The 21,388-nt window shown below is 53.7% G+C and overlaps 1 protein-coding gene across 9 annotated transcripts in view; it reads right to left on the reverse strand.

Annotated features, from left to right (window-relative positions):
• Positions 1-2,617: 2,617 nt before the first annotated feature.
• Positions 2,618-21,388, reverse strand: part of LOC116946854 (uncharacterized) — a 55,508-nt gene continuing 36,737 nt past the window's right edge. For 7 of the 9 annotated variants that reach the window (XM_032962063.2, XM_032962064.2, XM_076070227.1 and 4 more), the window contains 12 exons: positions 18,800-18,922; positions 18,092-18,232; positions 17,371-17,701; positions 16,415-16,794; positions 14,299-15,018; positions 12,544-12,691; positions 11,393-11,691; positions 11,012-11,159; positions 10,776-10,890; positions 9,773-9,920; positions 8,692-8,965; positions 2,618-8,309 (listed from right to left, as the gene is read on the reverse strand). In XM_032962063.2, coding sequence (XP_032817954.1) covers positions 8,155-8,309; positions 8,692-8,965; positions 9,773-9,920; positions 10,776-10,890; positions 11,012-11,159; positions 11,393-11,691; positions 12,544-12,691; positions 14,299-15,018; positions 16,415-16,794; positions 17,371-17,701; positions 18,092-18,232; positions 18,800-18,922 — 2,982 coding nt within the window. In that variant the 3' untranslated portion in view covers positions 2,618-8,154. Of the gene's footprint in view, positions 8,310-8,691; positions 8,966-9,772; positions 9,921-10,775; positions 10,891-11,011; positions 11,160-11,392; positions 11,692-12,543; positions 12,692-14,298; positions 15,019-16,414; positions 16,795-17,370; positions 17,702-18,091; positions 18,233-18,799; positions 18,923-21,251; positions 21,385-21,388 lie in introns of those variants that run through there. The other 2 variants (XM_076070229.1, XM_032962065.2) reach the window with 2 other exon arrangements.

Raw genomic sequence — 21,388 nt, forward strand, 5'->3', positions numbered from 1 at the left:
CCAGTAGGGGCGGATCGATAGGCGATATTCAGGGTGCAACAAAAACAACCGCCATTCGCCACTAAGTGACGGTGCACGCCAAGGCCACGTGAAGTGTCGAACGCCCGCTGGCAGGAGGTCACGGGGCAGACCCAGGTGCCACGGGTCGACTGACTGAGATGACTGAGATGACTGGCTGATGTATCACCTGTGCTCCCTACTGTGCCAACCTGCTGTGCTTTAGCCACCCAGCGCTCCGCTCGTTGTTGTGAGCGTCGCTCTTCCGCCCTCCGTTGTTGTTGGAGGGCGACTACCTCCAACTGCCCAGTAGCGTCCTTCACGAGCCTCCTCCACAGAGGCCGATCTTGACACCGCTGGTACCAGTCATCGGCAAGTCCACTCAGCTCCACGTCCTCCTGTACCACATCACACCATCTCTTCTCTAGCCCGTGCCGCGCCCGTTCAGCCCACTCTGTCCGGCCGAACAAAAGCTGTTTTGGCATGCGGTGGCTGGGCATGCGGGCTACATGACCCAGCCAACGTAGCCGTGCCTGCCGGAGGTGCTCACCGATGGGACCTTGCCCTCACATATTCCAGCCTGCTTAAACCCAGGATGGATCTTAGGCAGGCCAGCCTAAATGTTTGTAAACCGGGGAATATGTTTGATTAAGGGAGTCCACGTTTCGCAAGCGTAGAGAAGAGAGGGAATGACCGTGGCCGAGAGGACCCGAAGCTTCGTGCGGAGCGACAGACCAGGTAGCTTCCACACAGCGTTACGCAACCGATGAAAAGATATTGCCGCTCGACTGATTCGGAGTGAGACCTCTGCTGTTAAACTGGACACACTGCCCAGGTGTGGGAAACTCTCCACTCTCTCCACAACTGCCCCATCACCGATTGGGAGTTGTGGAGAGGGTGGAGTGTCCGATGGTACAAAATACCCAGGCAGGTGCTTAGTTTTGGTGGGGCTGATGGTAAGGCCCCACCTCTTAGTGGTACGCTCCAGTCTCAGCAGCAGCGCCTCCAACTCCTCTTCTGAGTGAGCAGCAATCACCAGATCATCGACATACATAACGTGGTTGAGCAATAGGGAGCTATCCCTTGACTGCAACCTGGGCATCGATCAGCCTCCCATTGTATCTGTACCAAATGGAAATTTCTCCGGTACAGCCATCGAAAACTTCACGAAGTACGTGGTCGAAATAGATGTTAAATAATATGGGAGCCAGAGGACATCCCTGTCGCACCCGAAGGTGAACAGGGAATGGCTCCGACTCCCGTCCACATAGTTTTACCCGGGCCCGCTGACCATAATGAAGGTCCTTAATGATTGTGAGCAGAGTCAGGGACTCCGAAAGTATGAACAAACCAGAGCCCAGGCTTACTAATGGTATCATAGGCTTTGGCCATGTCAATAAAGAAGAGATGTAAGTCTTGCGGTTATTCCCTACACCTCTGCTGTAGCAGACGCGACAAAATATGGCATCTGTGCGGGATCGCCCTTTCCTGAAACCATATTTGGGCTCCGCAAGCCTCTCCTAAACGTGCCTGGCAAGGCAATGTTGAATAATCCCTGCCAGGATCTTTCCCGGCACACTAAGGAGTGAAATTCCCCTGTAGTTGTTACAATCTGTGCGGTTAACCCTACCGACTTAGTGCTGCGTGGAAGCGAATAATCAAATAATACATTGTTTAAATGCATGCCTATATAGGCCACCATACTTCAATAGGGATTACCGTTGGTACGGATATTTTAATACACACAATGGACAGGAGGGACAAGATCAAAGGACTCGCATAATGCACATGCATAATGTACGTTGACTCAGTAATCCCCCCTCCCACGTGACGCAAGAACGCAGAAGCGTGGTCACCACATCGACGCCTCTATATAAGGAACGAAACAGGTGGACTTCACAAATCTGGCTGTCGCCTGATGAAGCTAGTTGTAATTACTGGCGAAACGTCGTATTCAGATTGTAAATGTAATGGCTTGGCTCTCCAACACACCGGTGCTGTACTCGTAACGAATTGGCAAGTTCTGTTTACGTGACAACCCTTACTAGTTGGCTGTGTCGGGTGGTGGCGGGTTTTAACGACACATTTATATATTTACGCGATCTAACCCAAAAAACCTCTATTACGGTCCCCCTTCTTCAAGAGGGGGACCACCAAGGAATCCTTGTAATCCTGCGGAAACCGTCCAATGGTCCAGACTGTTGTTATGATGTCATGTAGGGCAGTCTGTACACAAACGCCACCCTCCCTCAGCATTTCGCTTGGGAGATCATCTCTGCCCTCTCACTCACTTCAAACACCCACGCAGAATCAGAATCCTTGATTATTCTAGAGGAATCTGATGAGCTATAAAGCTCCATTCACTTACTCAACCATCCACTCATTCAGAATCTCTATTTATTCTCGAGGAATCTGATCTCACTTTACTTTTATCTGCTTCTTGCGCTGCTCCACTTAGGAATTTCCTCTCCCATCATCATCGTCAACGTAGCTTTTCCCAAACGCATACAACTTCGCTGAATTAAAGGGCAGCTTTGATGTAAGTGCTGTTTGTTGCTGGCCATTTGACGTTTTGGGCCTTTGCTCAGCAACTGTTTAAATAAATAAATGCCCACAACGCTTCAGGTGACTGGGAGTTTATTTTACTGCACCGAAATCACGAGCGACACAGAGGACGTACAGGAGGCAGAAACGGGTGGAATTGAACCCCTCACTTGACCCAGATAAGCCACCACTCACCGCTGGCTCTTTAATACAAACCCTCATTGCTCAACAGCAGCTGAAGCACAAAAACACTACAAACAAAAACGAACCAAGTGCTGCCCGCGGTGAGGGGCCTATCCCGGCCACGTGGCCAATGCCAGTTTGTCTCTGGCCACAGTTTTTGGCCGATCGCAGCAGCAGAGAACCTTTTTTTCCTGCGCAGGGCCGAACGGGACGTTCAAATACCTTCAGCAGGCAAAACGTACATCGACACAAAGCTTAGCTTTATATATATAAAAAAGAATGCAAATATTAGCGTGTGTGTCGACCGAGTATAAAGGGAGGCCCGTGCAGCGACAGAAATGACCGAGCGTCGCTAAAGTTACAAACACGGCGTTATGGCAAGGTTGAGCGAGTCGCTGTTCTGGAGACCGGGAGATCGTCGCTCGATGTTAGTCACCGGGTTTAAGGGCATTCGTGGCGATTTCTCACTCAATAGAGCGAGCCGCGTGGAGGCTGCCATCTTCCCAATTCACAAATACCAAGGAGGCATCCTCCCAGTGGCGATGCACGACTCTGCTACTCCTCGACGCAATTACCCGACTCAATCGTGTCAATGTAAAAACGATAGCCTGTTGCGCTACATGAACATCAGCGAGCCAACGAGGAAGATTGCCAGGTTGAAAATATTCCCCAAGATGTTTGCAGTGACAGATGAATATATATTTGCAGGCCGATTTGTAAGTGGTGGCCTTCACGTGGCCACGGGCCATATAAAAAGAAGTCACGGCCTGTGGGCTAAAGATGTCCCACTGTTGGGTGACGGCTTGTGTGGATTGTAGAATGCACTGAGAATGCACAGCCCTGGCTGGGTGGTGTTGGTTTTGCGAGGCCGATCTACGTTCGTGCAGCATCAGCCACCCAGACTGCCCGTTCAGAAGCGGCTAGCGTTTGTTACGAAGCGAGTCACATGGCCGAGCGGCGTAGGTGTGTCGAGAGCATAGGCCACGTGTGGCCAACCTGTAACAGACCAAGAGCCAAAACGTACCCATGAGTTCTGCACAGAGCCTAGTGTGTGTGTATATATATACAGTTTTCAGCACAGCACGAGAGACTGATTATTCTTTACTACTGTGACAGTACGTTCCACGTTATGCCCCTTCGATAGAGCTGCATGTCGTGGATTAAAGAGTCGCATGCGGCTTGGGAGATGTCAGTTGCCCACCGCTGATGTAGGCCCCACGGACCAAAGGCATCAAGACTACGAAGAGCGGGCAAATCAGAGATTGGGCGACCGCCCCCCCCCCCCATTATATTTGTAGAATACTGTACATGGCAAGTGTTATAGTGGAGTGAGTGGAAATGGGTGGACACAAGTGAAGTAGAAGACAGGTGGAGTCTGCCGGAGGAATCTACCGGAGGAAAGTGCTGGAAGTTACCAGGGCGTGGCTGAGTGGGTATACAAGGGGCAGCGAGGTCCACGCTCGAGGCTCTGGCTCGAGGATGACTGCAGGTGGACGACATCGGGGCCAACTGTTGGAGATCTACATGGTGGAAACCATCAAGAAGGACTGTTCGAGATTAATCTGGTGGAAACCACCGGGGCTGCAGATAGCCTTGTGAAACTTGTGAGTCGTACGCTCGCCTTGTAAATGTTATCGTGAAACAAATAATCTAGAAAATGGAACCTGCGATGGAGTTTCTTCACACATTCTTTCCACCGGGGGACCCATTCCAGGCATGCTACACCACCAACGTGGCCTGACAACAGTTCACAGGCGGCTGCGGTGGGAAAACTGGGCAGGGCCCTCTCGCTGGGTTCACAAACCTCGCGACGACTCACTCAGTGGCCATAGGCGAACCGCACAAGGCAGTGAGAAGGAAATCGTCGCCCGTCTGGTCGGTACAGCGCAGGTGAACGGGCTCTCAGTCCGCAGCGGACCAGAGCTGTGCGGGTGAGCACGTGCCGTCGTGATCGCCATGGAGGATACGGAAAGGCGACGCCAATTCAGCCAGATATGGTTTCGAGGCCCTCTTCATTGCAAAAATGTTAACATCATCCAAGGCCATCGTTATAGGTCGGGCTACGGGTTGGGTAGGGGCAATTGCGGGTGGCCGTAGATTTAGTTTGGGTGACCATTGCGTTAGGGACTTATGTTTGGGTTAGTGTTATTGTAGCGGTCGTTGTTTCAACTACCGTTAGGGTTATATTGGTGACCCGGGTCTCACTTGCAAATGAGACGATGCTGGTCTCTTACGAGTTCTCACCTGGGTTACAAAATACACGGGTTCGGATTAGGATAGTAGGGTAAGCGCAAAGTTGAATGTGACGGCAGAGCAATGGGAAATGATTTATTATGGCTAGGTCTTGACTTACGGGTAAAAAGTGAGCACTCGCGTTAAGGCTGGAGTAATGATTGCGGTATAGCAATCTCAGTGCGCCGCTCAAGTGCGTAGCGGTCAGACGTTTCAACACTGTTGCCAGCCAACCTACGTGTGCTCACAGCGACGACTGCAGGCCATCGTCTGCCAAGTTAAGGCCTAAGGGCGGCAAAAAGGCCTACATGGGGCCAGAGTCCCGTCGTGGCACCACAGCATCCACTCAGCGGCGTGGCACTCGAGTGGCTACTGTCGTAGAGACAGCCGGTCCCTCTACAAGCTCGGCAAGCCAAGACCATTGAGACGAGACAAAGCCAAGATACGGCAAACACTCCGACATACGCTTGAAACCTTAACAAATATAAGTGCGTGTTAATGTTTACTATTGTAATTAATTTCTAAGCTAAAATCGGAGAGGGAAAAAAATATTCCCATTTTATCCGTCATTATCAATGTTTTTGAGCGGCGTTCCGTCCACGACTCAAACTTGGTCCGGGATGCACGGAGAGTGGCACTGCAGTGGAGAGTGCAGCCATGGCGGAGTGGCACTGCAGTGGAGAGTGGCACCACTCTCCACCGCGGCGTCACGGCGGAGAGTGGCACCACAGGCGCCCACAGGGGCACGAGCTCACGAGACCACGCAGGAGAGACCGCCGTCCGGCCAACAAAGTGCCCACCGAGGCCACTGGCCTTACACACAGCAGCCTGTAGCGTCACGGGAAAATAGTTAAGGCTTTTGTTAAAGAAAGCACTCCGTTGCATGTTTGTTTGTTGTCGCTAATTATCGCTCCATACTCAATATATATTTCTTTTAAAGTTGCAACTCTAAGCGACACTGAAAATATAAAGCGCGGCTATTGACGACGATGACGACGATGACGACTTGGAGCCGATACCTTTGCCTGGACGTGAGAGTCTATTCTTTCTTCCTGGGATATTTCCTATCACATTTGCTGATGACACTCAAATGTTCTTCTCCTTCATATCATTCACCCCCGATCTTTCCCTCCGCATCTCATCCTGCCTGACACCCATACAAGTGTGGATGACCCAACACTTCCTTTCCCTAAATCCTTCCAAAACCTCGGTGTTTTTATTTTCATCCTCTCGCTCACCCCCCTCCTTCACCCCCCCCCCCCCCCCTTAGCCTCTTCCCAAACTCTTCCACCCTTACTCGCGTTACCTTCGAGTCCACTCTTTCCTTCACTTCCCACATTGCCAACACCACTCGCACATGCCATTACCATCTGTACAACATCAGGAAAATCCGCCCCCTCATCACCACCACCGCTGCCAAACTCATCGTACACTCCCCCTTGCCTTCACTCGTCTCGATTGATGCACATAACTCCTGGTCGGTCTCCCCACTTACGCCTTTATCCCTCTCCAACACATCCAAAACGCAGCTACACACACTGTACTCAACCTTCCATACACATCTCACTGCTCTCCTCTCCTTCGACAACTTCACTCGCTTCCTGTCTATTACCGCTGTCTTTTTTGCACGGTCTTGCCCCCGCCCCTCCCTCTCACCTCTTTATGTGCCCTTTCACGCTCCCTCCAATCTCAACATTCCAGTTTTCTCACTTGCTCCTTCAACCCCTTGCGCCCAGTCTCGCTTTCAATCTTTCTCTCTTCTTGCCCCGTTGCAATGGAACAAACTCCCTCTCCACACATTAGACTCTCCCCCTCGCTTTCCTCCTTTCGCTCTGCCCTGAGGTCCTTTCTCTCTTCCACTGCCTCCACCTCTACCGGTTCCTTCCCCCGCCTCTAACCCACTCCCAGCCTCCCGGTTCTCTTCCTCCTACGACCCAAATTCCTGACCCGGCTCTCACGTCTCGCTTTCTCTACGTGCACCTAACCACATCGTTCCTTCAGCCCTCCGCTGTGCTCCTCAATCAGCTCAACTATCCGGCCACCACACCTCTGCCCCTACCACCCTTCACCTGCTCTCATCCATGCCCAACCATAGCACCTATCTCAACACTTCACGCATGTGCCCCATACCCTGCTGCCTCTGATCCACAATGCACCCATCTGTCACTCTCATTCACCATCACACTCCCCCCTTATTCCCACTGACAGCCGCTCCACCCCACCCGTTGCTCCCCTTTTGCCCCTTGTGTACCGCCGTCGGCTTGTGTTGTCAAGTGCCCTGGAAAGGGCGTTATATAAATCCCAAATAGAATAGAATCCAACGTGAGCGGTGTCCTGTACAGGAGAGGCACGAGTCTCAAATGCGCGCTGTCAGCTCAAAATCTTCCGTGCAGTTTTAGTTTTTTCTTGTCGTTGTTGTCGTTGACATAAAACACGGCCATCTCGTAAACACAGACACTGCAATCCAAGTCTCCCGAGATCCTGGCGGCGCCAAGTCGACCAAACCACGGTTTGTGGCGACCAAGGTACCCGGTGGTATTGAAATGTCAAAGGAGGCCACATCCGGTCAACGCCGTTAAGTCCACCCGCATCCACGCCGTCACTTCCTCCCCGTTGTCGTGATGGCCCCAGAGGAGAAGGCGGCGAGATGTTTGAGGCCGATCGTCGCCAGGCAGCACAGACACAAGCTCCAATGTGCAACCGCAAGCATGGTGGATGACACGGTGCGAAGCGAAGCTGAAACGATATCGTCATTCATTCATCGTTCTCAGGCATATCGACCGCATACGTATAAAACTATTTTTGTAGTTGTTATTTTTTGCTACATGAATGTAATTGCGCCGAGTACATGGACGAGCATGAACATTCTCCACCCCTTCCCTCCCACCCCCTTATTCTCACCCACACCCTCCGCACTGTCGGGTCGCTCTCTAATCTCTTCCATTTTCACGTTCGCTCGGTAAAAATCTCAGCCCAGACGCAGCTCCAGCCCGGGCGTCCGATTATTGACGAGGCTGAAAAACCTCCCTCGTCTCTTAAACCCCCCTCGCAGCCGCGGGTCCAAACTCCACGGAGGCCATGGGTCCGAGCGTAAGGAGAACTTCTCAAGCCTTGAGTCTGTGAAGCCGAGAACCGGGGGACCGAGAGGCAGGGAAACCGGAGAGGCTCGGAGGCCGAGTGGCCCGGGGAGGGTGGATCTCAGGCGTCCTTCAGCAGGTTGATGCGAGCGCAGATCTTGAGCGCGGGGCCCAGCTTCAGGTTCATGGCCGACATGAGGTGGTCCTCCTTGAGCAGCAGCAGGGCCTGGCCGTCGATCTCCTGCGCTCGGAACTCGTCTGCGACCTCCTGGCAGCCTGGAACGCGTGACAGGCAGCGCGGTGTGACCTCACACAGTGTTACAACAACAAGACAACAACAACATAGCAACGCAGGCTCGCAGAGTTACAACAAAAACTATATATCAACACAACAACAACGCTGGCCCACAGTGTAGACAACTAGGAATTACAGGATTCATCGATTAATATCTCTTCTTAATATCTGTTCCCAACACACGCATAAAATCACACCTGGAAGAACAGATGCTTTTAAACGAATACATGCTGTATATAATGGGTACAAACGACTCATCCAGCCACTTAAAGGCCACTAACTTCAAGTCCATGGAGGATCTTGAAATTTATGGAACGGGAGCCGGTTTGGGGGGATCGGAGGACCGGTGACCCCCACGCTCACCGGGCAGCGAGTGGATGAACCCCCACACTTGCTCGACGCTCCAGCGGCTGGGACTCTCGTGCGAGAACCTCTCCCCGTGCGGCTCCGACGGCTCGGTCATCGCCAGGTCGCGCATCTCGCGCTCGCGCTCGCTCTGCCGCCGCCGCGTCGTCATGGCGACGGTGGCACAGGGAGACGAGGCGCGGTCCGCGTGCGGCTGCTCGCTCCCTGGTCGGTCATCGCCGCCGCCGCTGCCGCTGCCGCCGCCACTGCCGACACCACCGCCCGCCACAGGCTGCCGGTGCCAGGGAAGACAAAGGTCCTCCGTATAGCCTTTAACAGACTGTTGTTGGGGCAAGTGCTGTTAGTGAGCAGCACCTATGAAGGCAGGCATGGCACACGAGGGGGTAGGTGGCTGGCACCACGCCCGGCCGCCTTTGTCTCCCCCAGTGGTGATGTTTACACACCGCACCAGGTACTTATTTGAGGCTTAGTTGATCTAGGACAGGCCCAGGACCGGTTCGGATAATCGTCGCTGGTGTCGGCCGTGAGCAGGCTGCACGGTGACCAGGAGATGGTGGTTTAATCTCCCTCTAATGAGGCTATCCTGGATAAAAGGTATCACTCTCGTTATCAACACTCAATGACTCCAGCAATGGTGGTGGTGGACAATGATAGCGGTGATGATTGTATGATTGTAGTGATGGAGCGTGATAACGATAATAATGGTGCTGATAATTGCAATGATGGTAGAAATGATGGTAATGATGATGATAATTACACTGGCTACCATAATCAGGGTGATGGCGGTGATGGTAGTGATGATGACGCTGGCTATTATGATGATGGAAGTGATGACTTATCATTCACGATGACGATGATGACGATGGCAGGAGTGATGATGGCAATGAAAATAATGGTGGTGACGATGGTGATGTTGGTAGTAATGATGATGGTGGCAGTGATACAATTATGATAGTTATGTTGATGAAGGCGGTGCATATAATGATTATGGTGGCGATGATGATGGCGATTGTGGTGATAATGGTAGCCATGGTGATGATAACGATGGCAATGAAGATAGCGATGATGATGATCGCACCTGGCGCATGGAGTGCGTGCGAGCGAGCGGGTGGATGGCGCTGCGGCGCTGCCGCCCGCGCTGCCCCGCGCGCTCCCGGCGCTGCGAGACGTGGTCGTGCTGCGCGGGGCCGAAGAGCCCCACGTGTTTACTGCAGCCCACGTTGTAGCTTCGCGCACACAAACACAAAGACCCCCCCCCACCTCGTGTTGTAGCCTTCAGCAGACTCGTGAGCCAAGTGCTATTCGTGAGTAGCACCTACGAAGGCTCTGTACGGCACACGAGGGGGATGGGTGGCCAGCAACAGGCTCCGGCTCCCCTTGTCTCCCAAAGACTGATATAGATGTATTTTTTGTGTTGTTGTTGTGACTTGCTGACCCGCTCACCTACTGGAGATCTGTGAAAAAGAGCTTCGTAGCTCGTCGGATTTCTATAAATAAAGACTCTGATTCTGATATTTTATACACACCGTACCAAGTACTCATTTTAAAGTTGAGTCGACCTAGGGAGGAATCAGGACCAGTTCAGATATTTGTCACCGATGTTGACCGTCATCGGGAATCAAATTCGTGTCGCCGGGGTCGTAGCACAGTGTGCTAACCTCTGGACTACTGCTCCGCAGTGCTGATGATTACACATTGCTCCACGTGTATATATTTTTAAGGCTCAACTTAAAGTGACGAAATATCTGAACTTAAGGTTCAGATATTTCGTCACTGATGTAAGTGAGTTCGGGCTGTGAATCGAATCCAGGTATGCTGGGTTCGTTGCTGAGTGCATGAACCACTTGACACCACTCTTCACACACACACACACAAGGGTGCAAGCATGCAGACTTACAGACGTGCAAACACGCACACAGAAGCGTCAACAAAAATTTGTGCGCACTTCGCTTTGTCTCACTTCTTGAAGTGAGCGAGTCTAAGCGAGCCCGCGTCTCTATACGAGGCTGCGTACCAAGTCCGCGTCTCCACGTGAGCCCACGAGTCTGCGTATCGAGTCCGAGTCTCCGTGCGAGCCTCACCGCTTGGCGCACGCCATGGAGCAGAAGCGCTTAGAGCGGCGGAAGCGGAAAGCAAAGTCGATCTTCCGGCAAAACTCGCACTGGATCATGTCGACCTCGCGGCCCGGCTCCCCTCCTGACGGCACACACAGATGGCCAGGGTCACACCGGCAAGCGGGGTCACACCGTCACGCGGGGTCACACCGGCACGTGGGGTCACACCGACCCGACTCGCCCACCTCACGACCCCCACTCACCCATCTCTCTCAGCCCCTCCATGTCCGAGTCGGACGAGTCGGGTCCCGGCGGAGGAGACTTGTCGTCCGAGGGGAACGGCGTGGAGCCTGGCGGCGCCGGCTGCCGGCCCTTGTCGGATTTCTCCACCAGCAGCGAGGAACGGCCCACCTGCGCGGTTAAACGCACGGCATTACCCGCCGGCTTTTTGACGCAGGCCGATGGCAGCTTCAGCCGCGGGCTGGCGAGCCGCTGCCACGGCACGGCCTCCGTTAAGTTTATTCACTTTTTGCTCTCCGAGGCCACGCGGCATTGTTAAATGACAACAAACGAATCGAGTTGCGCTGAAATGTATTCGTGTCTGTTGGACTGAGGATGTGCAAGGTCCCGCCACCCTCCCCCACCATAACGCAAGCGCCTCTGGCCTTGGAGCTCACGGGGAAGGGTTCAGCTCCCTCCTGGATGACGAAACCCTCGATGACGTGCGTGAGGATGTGTGGCTTCACGATCGCCTGGGGCGGCCGCGGCGTCTCGCTTCGGGCCGCGGAGACGCTCTCGGGGCCCGTGCCGCCGGGCGCCGGGGCCTCCTCGGTGGTGTCCATCGACTCGTCGGCCAGGTGCGCCGTCGTGGTTGTCACGCCGGGGCTCTTCGCCGAGGGCGAGATGGAGGGAGCTGCGTCGTCGCCCGTGTCCATCTCCTTGTCTGCGGGGTCACGGGAAGGCAGCGGAACCCACGTTGGTCAATGTCTACCCACTTCAAGCATGGGGCCACAAGCATCACTACTATCATCATCACCATCGCGGGCCATCGCTCGTGGTCTTGCAATGCATCGATCCATCGGGCAAGCGAGTTGAATTAATCGCTCGATCTCGACCACGGGCCATCACTCCTTCAAGTGGACGTCTGTAAGAAAGAGCTTTATAGCTCATCGAATTCCTTCAGTACAAATACAAATGCTGATTCTGATAAGTGACATGTTCTGTCTAAACCCGCTTTTTTATTAACCGTTAGAATTATGCCTTTAACATCTGGCCGTTCTCTATGCCGAGTAGCTACCAAACATTCCAGGTTGCCATATGTGCTGTGAGGCTATACGGTGACCAGCAGAGAGAGCAGTAAAGCAAACTCTATTGTTGTACAGCTACTACACTTCTATGTGTGTAGGGACGCATGCTGACTGTGTGTTTGTACATTATGATGATGGGGAGTGAGCGAGTGAATGTGTGAATTGGTGAGTGAGTGTATTGTTGTGGGGAGCGGTAGTGTAGCGGTTAGTGCGCTGTGCTATGAACCCGGCGGCCCGAGTTTAATTCCCGCTCACGTCCTGGGCCTCCCCGAGGTCGACTCAGCCTCAAATGAGTACCTGGTGTGGTGTGTAAACATCGCCACTGGGGAGACAAAGACGGTCGGGCGTGGTGCTGGCCACCCACCCCCTCGTGTGCCTTCATAGGATGTTCGCTCACAGCACTTGCCCTAGCAGTGTGCGAAGGCTATACGGGGGATCTTTGTCCGTGTCCCCCGTGTGCGAGTCCGTGCTTGTGTGCGTGTGCTGACCGTGCGTGTGGGAGTCAGGCCGGTAGTCGGGCTGCTGCACGGGGGAGAGGGGCGGAGGGGGCGGCGTGGGGCTGCGCGTCACCGAGCGCTTCTCTCCCGGGCTCCCCGTCGCCGTGGTGACGCGACCTTCCTCCCGCCCTCCACGAGACTGCAACGAGCGCAAAGCACACACGTGTACGGCGTGCGCAAGCAAATTTCCCCCGATAGCCTTGACATACTGTTGGGGAAAGTGCCATTGGCGAGCACCTATTAAGGCCGGCACAGTGGCCGCGTCTCCCCGGTGCCGATGTTTAAACACCGCACCGGTACTCATTTAACGCCGAGTCGACCTAGGGGAGGCCCGGGACCGGCTCAGATATTCGCCGCCGACGTTGCCCGTGGCTGAGAATAGAACTCGGTTAGCGCAATGCGCTAACCGAGTTGTTAGCGCATTGCGCTAACCGAGTTGTTAGCGCAATGCGCTAACCGCTGCGCCGCCACTGCCGCCGCCGCCCCCACCCCACACATATTTACACACACACACACGAGCGCACATGCTTGCACACGCATCCGTTATGCAACGGCACAGCTACGGACCATTTCACTTTGATTTCCATTCACGTATTTACAGGCATGACAGTGCTACAGGAACTGCACGGGGGAGGCTCACATTCGCCCCAAGACGACTCCACCAAGCGAGCGGCTCGCAAGCAATGCGGAAGGGCGTGAGTTCAAATCCGAGTTGGGGTACTCGACTCAGCTCATCATCATCATCTCTCCGGAGTGGATAACATGAGTACCACTTTGTGGGAAACTCAACAGCGGATGCCCTATGGACAGATTCATCCCTGTCATAGGAATGTGGAATTTCCACCACCGGCTCTGCAGGGCTTTAAAGAGGCGATGTGAGCACCAATGCACCAATGCTCATATGAGCCGGAAATCAATTTTTTAACGCCACTCAACAACGGTGAAAACCAACGCCCAGTGTAGCAACACTGGGACACTGGGCGTGACGAATGAAGCTGGCGCACTTGAAGAGTTATAGAGGAATAAGCGGCAGTATTTCCTTCATAATTCAACTGCTAATGAATCAAGTGCTCCCCATGCCAAGTCAATTATGTGCGTAGTTTGAACTGGAGTTCCCCTTGCTGGTCAGCACAGGTTGCCGAAGAAGGGTGGACCAGGAAAAGTTCAGATCGGGTTTCGTTCATTCTAAGATTCAATAATTTTGCCTAAAAAATCGAGCGCGCTCCACGTGGGAAAATCACCCTCACGTGCCTGCTGGTGTAACTGGATCTCGGTTGGAAGATTTCCGAGGCTTCCCAGGAGTTGTGGGCTTGGGCTTTGAGGTGGCCAGGTGATAATGGATACCTCAATCTATCTGTGCAGAGCTTTTGAGTGTCTGGCCTGGACGTGTGTTGGTTTCCCTCGGGTATTACAGCATACTTCGGCATGCCAAAATCTCATTTTTGGAAGTTGCCAGACATTCCAATTTAGGACTCTCCTGTAAACACAGACTTCAGACTCAGCAAGTCTTTCCAAAGTAAATCAATGTAAATTTTTACAAGCAGACTTTCATGATCAATATTCATATCAATCTGACGTTATGCCTACACGATCTAACCCAAAGGAAACCATGAATCTTAAACAGAAATATATCTATTCACTATGCACATTTAAATAGTTTTGCCTCACTCCCTCCTGTTATGCGTGCCCCGTACAGTGCGTGCCCCCCACGCCCCACACAGTGCACGTGTGTCCCCCCATGCTCACCGATCCGGCCTGCGTCTGCGTCGTCGACTGCACCTGCAGGTTCATGGCGACCGTTTGCGGCGGCGGCAGCAGCCCGTAGCCGCCCTGCTGCGCGAGCTGCCCCAGGGGCTGCGCGAGCTGCCCCAGGGGCTGCTCCCGCACCAGCGTGGGCAGAACGTCCCTGGCCTTCCCGTCCGCCGGCGCCGACGTGGGCAGCGTCTGGTGCGAGCAGGGGCCGTGCACGGGACGAGGCGCCGGCTGGCCCTGCCTGGCCGCACCCTGCTGAGCTTGCGGCTGCACCTGTGCCTGCCTCACCTGGCCCTGCACCATCCCCTGCTGTGGCTGCGGCGCCAGCCGGCCCGGCGCCGCCGGCGACTGGGGAGCGGACGGCGGGAGCGAAGGCTGCGTGAGCCTGCCGCCCTGCACCTGCAGAGAAGCCGAGGAGGAGGAGGAGGCCGCCGGTGCCACCGCCTGCCGGCAAGCGCCGCCTGGCAGCGGCGGCGCGGTCTGGTGGCCACCCTGACGGCCCTGAGCGGTGGCCATGCTTTGCTCGGCCTTGTGGCCTTGCAGCAGGGCCTGCGGTGCTGACGAGTGCTGCTGCAGCTGCTGCTGCTGGTGGTGGTGATGGTGGTGGTGATGGTGGTGGTGGTGGGCGTCGCAGGTGCTGGGAGGCGAGCGCGACGCTTGGCTCTGGCTCAGGGCCACGTGCGGTTGCACCAGCGCGAGGGGCTGCGGCATCACCTGTGGCGGACGCGCGCACGCGCGTTGACGCGACCGTGCCGTCACGACACAACCGTGCAAAAGCGCGTTCGGAAAGCAACGGTAAAATTCAGCGAAGCACAAAATGTTCAACCTTGAACTTCAGCTTTCTGTGCCGTCGACAAATGTGGCGTGTTAAAAATTCCCGCAGCCGAGTTGGTATAATGGGAAAACGATGACCAAGGCAAGAGAGCGGGCATCATCCCAGTCAGCATCGCTCGCCCGAGCGCTGGTGTGAGATGCATAACAGAGGCAGCCTCGCCAAGGTCGTGACTTCATGCCGACAGCTGGCTTAGCGGACACAGTGGGACCGACAAATCTATTTCCTACGTTCAGAGGTCAAACCTCCTGCGCCCTCTGCGGTGCTGAACACAGCAAATCGGTAAGCGTATAAAGAACATCAGGCAAACTGCAACGACATCACAATACGTACAGCGATGCACATGCTAACCGTGTTCTAGAGGGGCTAGAAAGCCAACAATCCCAAAACGAAACCGGCTTGTGACTTTGCGTAGCCAAAAATAACGGCCTGGACATTAACCCACTGTACTCCTAGGGCAGGCTCAGTCTACCTTGCTTTCAGTCTCCTGCTAAGCATTTGCGATCATATAATCCCCACCATTGGTGAACCAAGTAATTTGCTCCCGATGAAGTGAGATGCCCAAGCCGATAGAACATGGGCCAAAGCTGACTACTGGTCACGAGTGTGGCACAAAGATAATTCTCACTCACAACAGCATGAAGAGAGAGGTGCTTATAATTCTAAAGTCATTGGAATTGGCGCTGGTGCTGTTGTTTAGCTCACAGTAGAGAGCGAGGCAGCCGGTCATCGGAAGTGAAAAACAGGAAGGTGTGGAGCCTGGACTTGTACCGACCAGCTGGAAAAGAGAGCTACTTGCTGTATTGCCGCCTCTAGGTGACAGGGGCAGGTGGTTCCGTACCCAGTCGCACGACTGTCCGATCCCGCTCACAGCGCACTTGCGTATTCTCTGATTAACAATCTATTGTTTGTTAATTAACCGCGACTAACCCAACCGGTAATAGGTACTGCATGTTCTCAGATTAACATAACCAATTGTAATTCATATCATCACAATAACCCCCCTGTGATCTTTGCAGCTGATAGGCTCAACGTGATGACATCACCTTGCTTATTTAAGATCGGAAACAGGAAGACTTCTTCACAATTCTGGCTGAAGTAGTAACTAATTGGCATGTTTTGTTTACGTGACAAACCTTACTAACTGGCTTTGCCAGGTGGTGGCAGGGTTTATCGACACATTTGTATTCATGCGATCTCACCCAAGACAACAAAAAAAAACCTTGATTGTGAGCTCACTGGAGCGTGCGGCCGCGACCCCCCACTCGCGCCACGTACCGCGTGCTGGGCCTGCGCGTTGCCCTGCCCGGTCACCGATGACGACGCCGACGACGGCGGCGGCGGCGGCGGCGGCTGCGGAAGGGCCTGGGCGCCGCCGGGCGAGCCCTGCAGCTGCGGCGTGGGCGACCGCGCCACGGCCTGCGGGGTGGGCGACCGCGTGGGCGCCTGCGGCCCGGAAGCCGACCCCGCGCCGTGCGGCGTCGCCGGGCGGCCCTGGGACGCGGGCGACGCCGGCGGCGGCGGCGGAGGCTGGCCGGGGCACGCGGGCCGGTGCTGCTGCGGTGCGACGTGCAGCTGGCCGTGCAGCGACGGCTTAGGCTGGGCGTGCGGGATCTGCTGCGAGGAAATCAGGTGCTGGGCGGCCCCGATCATGCCGGCTGGAACGGAGGTCAGTGGCGCAAAGATCGTTAGAGAGGCTAATTTGCTCAATTAGGGTGGTTACCGACCACCCGCTGCAGGGTGGCCCTGTGGTAACACTCGTGCCTCACAGCAATATGGCCTGGGTTCGATGCCCTACTTGGGCACCTTTCTGTGTGGAGGTCGTATGTTCTGCCCATGTTCTGCATAACTAAAAACAACAAACACTATAACGCGTGTTGGCCAAATATTCCAAAGCTGATAAATTATCTGCAAATCACTCAATCGCAGAATATACAGCGACACCATCGTCAACGCCACAAGGGTGACCTTCTTCGTAAAGTTTTCGAATTTCCAAAGCCCAATATTTTTTTGCATCAGTTTTGTCGTCGCATTTGCATCATTGCCTTCACATTTGTGCTGCCTCCATTAGGCTCAGCACAACAGTCGCATGTGACCTGCACGCGATTTGTATCTGTCGGGCAGGACCGACGGTGAGCGCACCGTCGAGCTTAGCAATGGGCTTCAACTAATATGCCGCCAACGACGCGACCCCAAAGCGCCCCCGCGCGCGTTCCCCCAACCCGCTCGCTCACCCGGCGTGGCGACGGGCAACGAGGCGACGGGGGTCGGAGTTCGCGTGGCGCCGGCCATGTTCCCCGACGACGGGCTGCCCGTGTCGCCCCTCCGCCAGCCCTCGTCCGCCGCTCCAGTCTTGGGCGACGTGGCCTGGCCGGATGGCTTCGTCAGGCCTGGGGGCTTGGACTGGCCGGCCGCGGTCGGCTTGAGCGGCACGCTCTGGGGTGGCTGCGGGCCACCGGCCCCCACCGTGGCGGACGCCCCCGCCGCCGCCGACGACGACGCAGCCGCCGATGACGATGACGACGACACGGCCGCCTGCTGACTTCGTAGAGCCAGGTTCTGCACCTGGCACAGGCAGTGGCACACCCGGCTAAGTATGTTGGACTTCTTTTGCACCGTATGTAGCCAACCGTGCTACGAGGTGCTAATTAGAACAAAAACAGGATACAAACGTGCGTGCCCTATGAGGCATGCGGAGGCCTTCATCCAGCAGTGGATTGATAAAGGTCGGTAAATTATTGCTATTCTGACAGCATCTCAATGCTGCTGAGATTGACATTGGTGTCAGGTGAACCTGCATGTTCTTTATATTTTCACCCAATGGGGCTTTGCGAACAGACGGACAGACAGATGGACGGACAGACAGAAAGATGGACAGGACAGACGAACAGACAAGAGGGTACACTCAGACGGACGGACAGAGCGCAAGCTATCCCCGCGCATCGCCAGGGTTACCTGCGCCGCAGCGGAGCCCGCGGTTGCCATGGTGACCTCGGGCTGCAGCGTGGTGACGGCGGGCGTGAAGATGAGCTGCAGCGAGAGCGGAACGGGGCTGCCCAGTGTGCGGCCGGCCTGCACGGGTGTGCTCTGCTGGGCCTTGAGTCACGAGGGCCGGGACAGGGACCATTCTGACATGAGACGAGGGCTATTCGGCCTTGCAACTCTTCCAGCTAGCGGTGTACCACCTCGTGTCAGAGAACAGCCTCTGACGGCGACGTCAAGTCACTAATTTAGGTCTCTTTATCCGCAAAGTATTTGGTGCTGCTGCTGCCTTGGCAGAGGTGCACAAAATGTATTTTTAAAAACTCCACGCATTCATCAATAACACTTTGGCCTTAAAAAATATATGTAATAAAACACATTATCAAAGTTACATTATTAGTTCTCAAAGTTTGAATAAATCAATTTGAGGGAAATATTTTAGTTCTGCACTTATTGAAGACACATCAGCACCACCCACTTGAACTTAATGCCAGTCAAATGAATGTTAATTCTCTGAAGGAAAAAAACATTCCTGGTAATGCACGCTAACCTGTACCTTTTTAGAGCGTGTGGCTAATGGGTGTGACAACAACCACGTAGGTCAAAGGGGGGAGGGGGGTAAGGACTTCTGATTGGCTGCCTAATTATTTTTCAGTGTTCCTGTGGGGTGCTCAACCTCACCATCTGCGTGGCCTGCAGGTACATGTGATTGGCCGTGTGCGACGAGGGGGCTGTGCTCCCAAGCAGCACGGCCTGCTGGGTAATCCCTGCTGCCGATGTCACCGCTTGGGGCCGTCCAATCAGCTGCAGGGTCACAGAGAGGTCAGGTTCACGATCACGGCGATATAAACGACTGAAATACTCCCGATGGTTCATGTGACAAGAAGGTTCTGCTGCCAATGTTAAGATTCTCAATTGAATGTTGAGTTGCATTTGTTTGGTGATGTAGGGTGGTGGAGGATCTTGTGGCAGAAACGTGGCCAGATCATTACCTGGCTTAACCCAAAAAATAATTAGGGCTCACACACAACAGTATTGGTCAAACATCCTTAGCAGTCTTGAGACTCGATGAAAATGTTGAAGGGAAGGATAATACTATATAATTTGTTAATAAACAGGTGTGGTATATGGATATTAGCGCAGATTTAAATGAACAGTAGAAATTCATTCTTACAATACTCAACATCACCCGGTGTGCCTTTGCTTGATTATTAACGGTGAGAGAGAAAGGTTCGTTTTCACAGTGACCTTGCCAGCGAGCCCCCGACTGACACCGCCACGGTGCCCGAAAGGGTGGGATTAATTTCAGAGTAAAATGTTCCCAGGTATCTGGTACTGTAGTAGAATGGGCACGCGACTACTAGCAGTCTACAGGGGTAGGTCAGTTCACCACGACCCCCCCTCCCCCCCCCAGGGATTCTATAAATTGTTGAGTTCCATCTAATAATCTACGTATTAAATTAACATTGCGGTTAAATGATAGCCCGCGTCGTGATGAGATATCCATGGTGGCATTAAGCCATCGTAATAATGTACGCATTGCTCGGCACTGACGTTAGCCGTGGGCGACATTGGGACTCGGCAGGTAGCCGGGGTCACAATGCCACCGCTCATCATCCGCCACCCGTGTCTCATGCAGTGCAATGCACCGCCTTATTTGTCCACCCCACTGCTGCTGCTGGATAGGAAGGCCTCTCCGCATCGTGCGAGTCATGGGGGTAATTTAACCATACTTCACCACGGTGGTCAGTGCCGGGATTCGATGAACGCCGTGAATAAAAGTGCAGTGTAAGAACATGGTGTTGCGCTGCCCGTTGCCGATAGCTCCGTCGCAGCCTATAACACCTGTTATGCATGGCAGAGTCACCCATCCCGGCCCCTTACCGGGCCCATAGCTGCCGAGCTACCGAGAGCCGTGCCCCTGTCGGGTGGTTTGGTTAGCGGGGCAACGTGTACGCAGGAAACGAATCGGATGCCGTGCATCGATGAGTGCTCGTTTCTCGTCTAAGTTGACCAATGCAACCGCGACGTATCTCGCACGCTGTGGTGGTACCTAGTGCGTTGCGTGGTACTTGTATATGGGCTGTGTGCTCTCTATACAAGTCGTGAAGCATCCTTGGTACCGGTATATGGGCTGTGCGGTCCGTTTCTGTAAGTCGCGTGAATCGCGATACTGGTATATGTTGGCTGCGTTGCATCTGCAAGTCGCGAGTAGCGTGGTGCAGTACATGTATATTGACTGTGCTCTGTATCTGTCAGTAGTGAACACCGTGGTATTGGTATATACTGGCTGTGTACTCTAATTAGTGAACACCGTGGTATTGGTATATACTGGCTGTGTGCTCTGTAAGTAGTGAACACCGTGGTATTGGTAAGTACTGGCTGTGTGTGCTATGTATCTGTCAGTAGTGAACACCGTGGTATTGGTATATACTGGCTGTGTGTGCTATGTAATTAGTGAACACCGTGGTATTGGTATATACTGGCTGTGTGTGCTCTGTAAGTAGTAAACACCGTGGTATTGGTATATACTGGCTGTGTGCTCTGTATCTGTAAGTAGTGAACACCGTGGTATTGGTATATACTGGCTGTGTGTGCTATGTAATTAGTGAACACCGTGGTATTGGTATATACTGGCTGTGTGCTCTGTATATGTCAGTAGTGAACACCGTGGTATTGGTATATACTGGCTGTGTGCTCTGTATCTATAAGTAGTGAACACCGTGGTATTGGTATATACTGGCTGTGTGTGCTATGTAAGTAGTGAACACCGTGGTATTGGTAAGTAAGTATACACAAGTACGAACGCCACATCGCATGCTCACTGATTACTTCCTGCCACGTACAGTGCGTGGTGCATGGGTAGGGTAACGTGTCCTTGTCCTATTATAACCACGAGTGCCATCGTTATAATATAATACTCATTATCATCATCGCCATCATCAAACTAATCCTCAACGTCATCGGCACTGTCGATAACATCATCAACGCCTTCATAACAACATTCACGACCATTATACTCCTAACCGTAATGATACATCAGTCATCACCAACAGCATCATCTTCGTAATAACCATCATCATTCCATCATCACAACCACCACGAGCTTCATCACGAACATCATTCGTGTTACCTCCATCACCCGAACCATCAGCAATAATCGTCATCAGCATCACCATATCACCATCATCACCACCATCATCATCACCATCATCACCACCATCATCACCATCATCATCACCATCACACGCGGCAAGACGTCACATTTTA

This window comes from Petromyzon marinus, chromosome 28 (assembly GCF_048934315.1).
Source record: "Petromyzon marinus isolate PM22_M1 ecotype Great Lakes invasive population chromosome 28, UKy_Petmar_22M1.pri1.0, whole genome shotgun sequence".
Classification (NCBI taxonomy): domain Eukaryota; kingdom Metazoa; phylum Chordata; class Hyperoartia; order Petromyzontiformes; family Petromyzontidae; genus Petromyzon; species Petromyzon marinus.